The sequence below is a fragment of the Mastacembelus armatus genome, chromosome 3, assembly GCF_900324485.2.
Source record: "Mastacembelus armatus chromosome 3, fMasArm1.2, whole genome shotgun sequence".
Lineage (NCBI taxonomy): Eukaryota > Metazoa > Chordata > Actinopteri > Synbranchiformes > Mastacembelidae > Mastacembelus > Mastacembelus armatus.
The window spans coordinates 8,096,990-8,106,026 of NC_046635.1; the positions used below are offsets into that span (position 1 = coordinate 8,096,990).

General features: G+C 40.4%; 1 protein-coding gene across 3 annotated transcripts; it reads right to left on the bottom strand.

Moving 5' to 3' along the window:
- Positions 1 to 599: 599 nt before the first annotated feature.
- LOC113138251 (fibrous sheath CABYR-binding protein) lies at positions 600 to 5,895 on the bottom strand. 3 transcript variants are annotated; one of them, XM_026320555.1, is made up of 3 exons: positions 5,709 to 5,895; positions 2,063 to 3,370; positions 600 to 1,966 (listed from the first exon to the last, which is right to left on the bottom strand). In XM_026320555.1, exons 2-3 carry the CDS (start codon positions 3,360 to 3,362, stop codon positions 1,158 to 1,160), a joined length of 2,109 nt encoding a protein of 702 aa, XP_026176340.1. In that variant the 5' UTR covers positions 3,363 to 3,370; positions 5,709 to 5,895; the 3' UTR covers positions 600 to 1,157. The 3 variants fall into 3 exon arrangements, with proteins under 3 accessions (XP_026176340.1, XP_033181017.1, XP_026176339.1); XM_033325126.1 differs by having other exon boundaries at positions 600 to 1,923; positions 2,008 to 3,370; positions 5,709 to 5,894; XM_026320554.2 differs by having other exon boundaries at positions 600 to 3,370; positions 5,709 to 5,889.
- Between the last annotated feature and the right edge of the window lie 3,142 nt (positions 5,896 to 9,037).

Below are 9,037 nucleotides of genomic sequence, written 5' to 3' on the forward strand. Positions count from 1 at the left end.
ATAATCTCTAAAATGTCTGTTCCAAGATAACAGAGTATCTAATTTTGACATCTTTTTTCCTCTGTGCAGCATCACAGTACCACTCCCCTGCCCCCTCTTGCTTTTCTCTGCCTTCTACCACCATTCATGCCCCTCCCCCCTTTTAGTTCCCTTTGCCGGTATAGATCTGTGAAATGTTGGCTGTGTGTGCTGCTATTGCAGGGAGTCTCAGCAATGGGCACGGTGAGGTGGGGAAGTACGAAGTAAGGAAGATGAAATCAGAAATGGACTGCATATGATAGCCAGCCAAATATTTGCAATGTGACCAGTGACCTAATGGACGTTGCTTTAAGTAAATATGAATTATCAGCCAAACTCTTACCCACTAGAGCTGATATGAGCAGATGATGTCAGCAACTGGTTTGAAATTAACAGAGCCTTGATGTTCTAATGTTTCTCTTAGAGTTAATGAAATTGTAAATTTTGTAAAATTTTATTGATTTTATGATTTGATAATAACTGATTCATTGATTATTCATTACAGCAAAGTACAATAACTCTTATTAGTGACTTAGACAATTCAAACACTGTGAATGCATAAAAAGAAAAGAAGATCACTGTGGGCTATAACGATCTCTTTTTATTCTCTATTTCCGAACAATCAAATTAAAATGAACAGTTCTCACAAGTACCATCGTTATAAAAGGCCAAAACATGTATGTAATGTCTTTGCATATAGTAATAGAAAGGATATATGAAATTCTAAATCAGATAATATACTAATAATGAAGCTGTTCCAACAAATCACTTATCGGGCTCGCACACAAAGACAGATCTAATGATTTTATTCATTAATATCATATTGTTCAGTATTGTTGCTTTGCTGTTAAGTTTCAACCATCTGCACTCACCTCTCAAATTCCAAACTCAAGTCATCTCTCTGATCTCCAATCTCACCTACTATTCCTCTCTCTGTTTGTCTGCCTATTTCTCTTTCTTTCTATCCTCAAGTGGCTGCATTTCATTTTTGATGACTCCTTTTGCCTGAGTTACACTCTAGACACTGCGGCGGTTACAGCATTTCAGAAAGCCTCATTGTGTTTGTGATAACTTAATGGCTTTCTCCCACCGTCGGAGGATTAAACTGAATTCACGCTGATTTGAAAGACAGCTTCTTTTCAGACTGCCTGGGTGACCTCAGTGCTGAGACTGTCCACCATGTCGGAGATGGCATCTGGAACTTCCTGGACATCCCCACTCAGCTTCACGTCCTTTTTCAGCTCAAAGTCACTCTGCTCTTTGATAGGTGTCTCCTCTGGTTTTTCATTACCATTAATGCATTCCTTTGTCTCTGTGGCAGTGGAATCTGTGCACTCTCCATTCACAGCTGGAAGTGCATCTACTGCTGCCACATCCTCTAAAACAGAAGGGCTTTCTAAATCCCCATTTTCCATCTTGCTTTCTACCTCAGGCTCTGTACAAGGCACTTCTTCCACAAAGACTTTGGCTACCTCTTCAGACTCAGCCGTAATTTTGCTGGCAGAGACAGACTCTGAGATGACAATCTCCGGGACAGGTTCTGCTGCTCCTGATGCAGCTACTGCCTCATTGATGCAGGTGTTTGTGGAACCAGATTCCTCCTCTTCAGGCTGATGATGACAGGGGACCTCCTCTGCTGCAGTCGCCAAGACTTCAGGTGCTTTTACTTCTGCTTCCACTGTCTCAAGTTGAGTACAGTCAGATGTTGCTATGCCTGGTTCTGGTTCAACATTTTCTGCTTGTTCCTCTGCTGTAAGTTCCACTGCAAGAGCCTTCTGCTCAAACTCTGTCTCTGGTACTTCCTCTGGTTCTGGCTCTTGTACTTGCTCTAGTTCTGGCTCATGTGCTTCCACTGGCTCTGGCTCTGGTACCTGCTCTAGTACTGGCTCTTGTACTTGCTCTGGTACTTTCTCGGGTTCTGGCTCTGGTAGATGCTCTAGTTCTGGCCCTGATACTTGCTCTGGTTCTGGCTCTTGTACTTGCTCTGGCTCTGGCTCTGGTACTTTCTCGGGTTCTGGCTCTGGTAGATGCTCTAGTTCTGGCCCTGATACTTGCTCTGGTTCTGGCTCTTGTACTTGCTCTGGCTCTGGCTTGAGGGTTTGATCTGGTTCTGGAACTTGCTCCAGAACTCTTTCAGCAACTGGTTTATCAGCTGGCCTGGGTTCAGGCACAACAGCAGACACAAATGTCTCCTCTACAGTGGCTTCTGGCTCACTAACTGTTTGTGACTCTTTGGGGGCTTCTTCTGTACTGGATGGAACACGTTCTGGCACAGATTCCACATCTGCAGCAGGTTCTTCTACAGGGAGATTTTCGGTTGCAGCTGCAGACTCAAGTTCAACCTCACTTTGCACAAGTTCTTCTAATGGAGCTGGAGCAGCAAGTCCCTCTGCTGATGCTACAGCCTCTGGGAGTTCTACTGGGGTTTGTTCTTGTACCACTGGAGCTGACTCTTCTGCTGCTGGAGGACATTTCTCTGCTACTACAAGTGGTTCATCTACTAGTAGTGCTGGTTCCTCTACCATGGCAGCAGAATCCATTAATACTACATCTGGTTCCTCTACTCCTCGAGCTTGTTCCTCTGCTCCTTTTACTGGTTCTTCTACTACTGGAAAAGATTTCACAACTGGTTCTACTTCTACTGGAGCTGTTTCCTCTGCTGCTGAAGCTGTTTCCTTTGCTACTGGAGCTGTTTCCCCTGATGCTGGAGCTGGTTCCTCTGCTGATGGAGCTGATTCCTCTGCTGTTGGAGCTGGTTCCTCTGCTGATGGGGCTATTTCATCTGCTGTTAGAGCTGTTTCCTCTGTTTTTGGAGCCAGTTCCTGTGCTACTGGCGCTGGTTCCTGTGCTGCTGGAGGTGGTTCCTCTGCTTTTGGAGCTGGTTCCTCTGCTTTTGAAACTGGTTTCTCTGCTGCTGGAGCTGGTTCCTCTGCTACTAAAACAGATTTCTCTGCTTCCACAACTGGTTTCTCTTCTACTGGTTCTGTTTTCTGAGCTGCTCCAGCAGCTGGTTCACCTGCTGAAGAACTTGCTTCCTCTGTTGTTGTAATTGGTTCTTTTGTTACTGGAGCTGCTTCCTCTGCTGCTGCAGCTGGTTCCTGTACTTGAGCAGCCTGTTCTTGCTCTTCTGAAGGTGCAGATGTTGGCTGTTCTTGAGCTTCTGCAGTCTCAGTGACTGCTGCCACAGTTGACCCCACGGCTTCCTCCACTGTTTCAGCTGTGGATGGGGCTCCATCCTCCACTTTAGCAGGCTTGTCTTTACCAGCAGCTGCAGGCTCATCTTTCACCTGTTTGGGGTCGCTAACATCATATCCCTTTCTCTTCTTGCTCAATTTTCCACCCATGATGTCTCCTACAAGTGAACAAAATGTTACTTAAATCACAAAATCTTTTTATATTGGCCTGTAATTTTAAACATGCATGTTGAAAACCAATTCTAACACAAAGAAAAAGCTGTGAATGCCTCACTAAAAGACTGACAGGGTTCAAACCCAACAATTGTGTTAACCACTAAACCAAAATGGCACCCAAGCATAGAGGTGATTAATTTATGTGTATGTTTACTCACATAGCTCAGACGCTACTCATGAACATCAGGAATGTGTTTTGCCATAATTTATCTCCCACTAGTGTGTAAAGCCCACATCTTTATCAGGAGTATGAAGTCTATTGTTTAGTATTGAACCACAGTCAGTTTCGTTAACTTGTCTGCCAAAGACAGCTTGGCTAAAAATCAAATTGAAATGCATGGGAACCTAACTGAGATTAGACAACCCCACATACTTTATCATCTCAGGAATGTCTGATAAGGCTGGGTGCCAAGTAAGCCTACAAATTTAAGTCGAACATATCTTTCATTTTGATTTAATGGATTTTTCAAAATCCTGTTTTATTTGGTCTGTATTGATTATATTCTGTATTTCATTTATTACAGTTTTTAATGTTGTTCTAATTGGTTTCTTTGTCTATGCAAAGCACTTTGAAATGGCTCTCTGTTTGGAATGTCCTACATAAATAAAGCTGACTATGATGTAGACATACAACTATTTCTCTCTCAGTATAGGAAGTTTTACAAGACACACAGAGAAACAATCCAGAGCCTGAAGTTACATTCTCATATATCATCTAAATCTTCTGTATCACTGTAAAAACACAATAACCAAACATGTACTACAGTTATTGTGACAACACAGCTGTGGGTGTAGAGGAAGATCCAGTGATTGTCACTGAATCAAACTTCCATTCAGTGACAGAATAAAGAACTGGAAGTTTAACTTTATCTCACTGATTATGTGTCAGTTGAACCAGAACAATTCAACGTGTTTGAATATTTCCTCAACAAAACCAAGACCTGAAAGGAAATAATTCTGCACATGTGAATTTATATTACTGTCTGATCATTGGCTCTAGTTATTTCGGTTATTATGGCTAGTTCTTTGTTTGTTTGTTGTTTTTATTTTTTTGTTTTGTTGCCTCAGGCAGGACTTTTACTTTATAAGGCAGCATGTGGGTACAGGTACAATGAGGGAACTGTCCGTAGTGCTGCAATAGAGCAATCAAGTCAGGATGCGCCAAGGGCAGGGATAGGCTGCATAACTATTACACCCATTTACAGTCTAACGAGCCAATAAAAAAGAAGTCACCCTGTCCGCTTTTACAATAATACTAGTCTAATTATGCTTTAGACCTACCTTTAACTAATTAGCCTACACTTTTTCCCATTTTTATGTGATTGATTTCATATTTGCCTATTTTCTTGTCAAAATCTGTGGTGTTTCCGGCCTTCAAATCAGACAAAGAAAAAAAAGTTTAAGGAGAAAAGCTAATATTTTTAGTTTAAATCGTTGTGGGTTCGCATTGACGAATTGTCAAATACTAAATCCTAAAGTCAAATATAGCGCAGACAAAGGTTTTACACTCATGTTAAAGATAAAAGACGCTAGCATGTGTCTGCCGGTAACAAAGGATGGAGACTCCTCATCAGTGTTCACCCACTGATAAAAATAAGTAGCTGAATTGGCAGTAAATTGATGCTAAGCTGTTCTGTGGTTTAGACTATAGATTACTATGCAAGGCATTTTTAGGCCCAGGGTACAGCGGCCCCGAACACTTGAGTGATAAAAGATGTAGAGGGGTCTCCATCCCCCCATTTCAACCCACCCACCGCTGCTTCTCCCAGCTGCTGCTCTCATCTTTTTGTTCACCAGCATTTGAAAATGTCGTAGCCTTCTCACATGTAATACTGGCATGTAAAAAAAAAAAAAAAAAAAATCACCAGAATAACATGTTGATACCAAATAAGTAGCCAGCACAACTTAGTTTAGAGCTTTCTTTATCTGAGAATTGCTTTAATGGCCTGTTCCATTTAAAAACCAGCGCTGCTGCTTGAGAAGACACTATTCAACCGCGGAGAATGTGAAAATTAAAAGAAAAAGAAAAAAAAACCTGCTTTCATTGTGCCAGCCTTGAAATGACCACATTTGCATAACGGTAGAAAGCAAAAAGACAGAGGGAACAATGGGCAGGCTGCAGCTCTTTCAAACTCAGCCTTCTCTCTTTCTTTCTTTCTTTCTTTCTTTCCTTCTTTCAACCTACATACAGAACATAAACTCTATCATCTGCATGCTCCAATTTTAAAATAGGACATAAGCCATTCTAAAAATCAAACAGTGACTGATGCTGTGACTGACCTGTATTTCTAGAGTGATCAGTTGGACTTCTTTTGCCAGCCCCGGCTGGATGTGATAATGGAGGTAACCCTTTGGAGTGACAGCTGCAGATTCCGCCCCGGCTCTCCGAGGTGCAGTCTGGGACTGTGCAGTATCTGAGGAGTGCCTCTCACAGTATTCTGGACATCTGTCGCTATCACAATCCAGCCTCCCGCCCCGTCTGCAACCTACGCCCTCCCAATCTTTAACCCCTCCTCTGCCGCCCACAGCCACACCAGTCTATATTTCTCTGATGCATAAATACATCTGGGGAGGAAGAGCGATTTTAAACAAATTTCATATCGCTTCATAACATTTTGTCTTTTCTCTCTGTGTGTTCGCTTTGCCAAAATGTAGTGTTATCATGAGTATTACTGTAAATAATGCTTAGGAGACATTATGTCAGTAAAAACTCTTGAGGGCCCCACACACCACGTGTGGCTGGTATTACCCGCATTGTATGGACAGAAACCCTATTACATATTCACACTCAGTGGGACCAGATGCCGGTCCCCATCATGTAAATCACTGGATCCTACTGTGGTGACTTGGTTCAACAATAGGATTAGTTTATAAGCTACCTCTGCTGAAAATGAATACACACGTATGTGTGTGTGTTTTTTTTTACATCATTGAAAGAACGTGCATTGAAATTAATGCATTCCCTGGCCCTTTGTCCTAAACTTAACCTATACATAATTATAGCCCTTACATGAGGATGTTGAATGTGTACACACAAACACACACACATACACACTTAAACAAAAACTGCAGTGATTTATTGTTTTATTTTTTATTTTTTGTCAGCTTAGACATGTATATTCATGTTCATATATTCATGCATAGGAACAGTGTCTGGACTGTGGACTTTTGAATAAGTCATTTTAATTACATAAAAATATGCAGACACATGCTGGTTGATGTATTTATGTGCTACCCCATGCCAGGCTTTAATAATAAGTTAAAGCACTTGTTAGCAATTTAAAAAGGGCCCTTAAAAAGCACAAGTTATTTCTGTTTTAGGTCTAGTTGCACATGTACACACTCAAGTGGCAAGCAAGAAATATGCCTTTGTGCAAGTAACAAATTTTATATTCAAATATTCAAAATTTCTTAAAATACATATATTTTATATGATACTACTTTATATTATACAAAAGAACTTGTAATATATGTTTTCCACTGCATAGATCACATTTTGGTATCACATTTTTCAATTCCCCTTAAGAGTTTTGCCCATAGAGAATAAATAAATGCATATGCCATTGATGTTTTACAGTATTAAGTCCAAAGAGCCACATAATTGAGAAGACAGCACCCTCTCCTGTTATAACAGTACAACACAGCTACTATGGTGAGACCTTGTTATGTACTTAAGAAAAATTAACAGGACAACAAAAGTTATACAGTTACAATGTTTGCAAATATCCAGTTACACTGTTTGTGATATACCCATTAAAACTGTATAGAGCTTGTTTACAATGACAAATGAAATTTTCCTAGTTTCCTTTAATGTATATCAGCATAAACCCGGACAAGGATATAACCTTATAAACAAAAATGTATCGAAGACAAATGAAATGTATTAATTTCTGGTATTTATTTCACCTTGTTGGGTCTAGAATTTCTTAGTGTGCTTATATAAATTGCCAGGTAGTTTTATTCTGCTTCCCAGATACCACTGAGTTCTAGTTTCTATCTGTGAAAGACAACAAGAAAATACAATCAATCTTGTTTGTTTTCCCTGCTGGCAGCACAGCTAAACAGTGACAAGGGGGCCACAAAAGCTCAGTTTCACATGATGTAAAAGCACAGGAATGCATTCCCAGGAGAACAACCACGATCCCAGCCAAGCAGTCTGCTCCACATAGACAGAGAACTCAGACACATGGGGAGGCCTTGGAAAATCCCTCAGAGCTGTCTTCGTGTTAATAACCGAAGCTCATCTATCTGTAACCCCTCCCCCTGCTGACATAGACTGACACAAAGACTGAAGAGTTGGATAAATAAAGAAACAGGTGTTGGGTGTGAGAGCACACTATACAGGCCAGTAGCTTCACCACCAGAGTGAGTGTGGGCAGGAATGTATCAACGTCCTGGACTGGTGTGTAAGAGGAACTCCAGCTTGCTTCCTACTAGTTAAATAAAGTAGTCTGATGATGCTTGTGGTGACACATCTACAACAGGGCTCACGTCAATGCAATCACAATCATATTCTTATAGTATATGAAACATCTGTGTTCCATAAACATCTGTGATGGGAAATGCTTATCATCTTTACAGACAGTAACAGGTTTGCTTTCAGATTTTAGAAATTTCAGTTCAGCTGGGTGAGTATGGATTTTGCCCAATCAGTTTTTACCAAGAATAAACAGCACCATCTACTGGAAAGTTAGTGTTTCACAGATTTAGTGATACATACAATTTTTTTTTTATGCCTGCACCGTTTTAAAACAGAAGGTCAGTAATATTCACAGTAATATACTAACTTCTGGTTTGGCTGATGCCAACATATCAAAGTCTGCACATGTTTTACATGTATACAAGGAATTAATTCTCAATTCAGTGTCCACATTTTAAAACTGTGGAATCACTGCTGTGGAACTTGTCATCATAATCTTGACTTTCAATAATAAAAGCAGAAAGGGACAATAAAGTGCTAAAATGCTTCCTTTCAAGCATAATGTAGAGATGGATGATGTGTTAAGGAGTAAATAATAGGCCTACTTTTATAAAAGAAACTTAAAACTATGTAATTTATTTAGCATAAACAAAGTGACAATGTGTTGGCCTTAATAATGGCCAGGTTTAATAATGGTTGTCTAATTGCTTATCTACTGACACTAAATTTAGTCAAGATCAGGCAACACAGCTCCTTTTCTTTTTGCTCTTGGCTGTGCGTTTGATGACAAATATACTGGCATGTAATGGACACATGGAGTGTCTCACAATATCACAAAACAGGCAACCCATAACACCTTTCTTATGGGATGCTGAGAGCTGCTGAAGGATGTGCTGGCCCTACGAAATAAAAAAATGAAAAAATGAAATTTATTTAAATGAAATGGTTCCATTTCTTTTTTTTTTTTTTTTTTGGACCCACTTGGTCGAGTGAACTTTGTAGAAAAAGGTGTTTATTGGTAACGTGATAAGGTCCACAGTGTGTACAATAGCTGTGATACTTCTTGACCCCTATAAAACTAATAATAAGTAATATGACGTAATTAGTTAACAGTGAACCCGGGTGCCGGAGCGACGTGGCAGTCAACAAATGTAACGCACCCCTGGCTTCTCTGAGGAGGGCGGTGCTA

Coding starts and splice junctions, on each gene's coding strand:
- LOC113138251 (XM_026320554.2), bottom strand. CDS start 3,362: ATGGGTGGAAAATTGAGCAAGAAGAGAAAGGGATATGATGTTAGCGAC.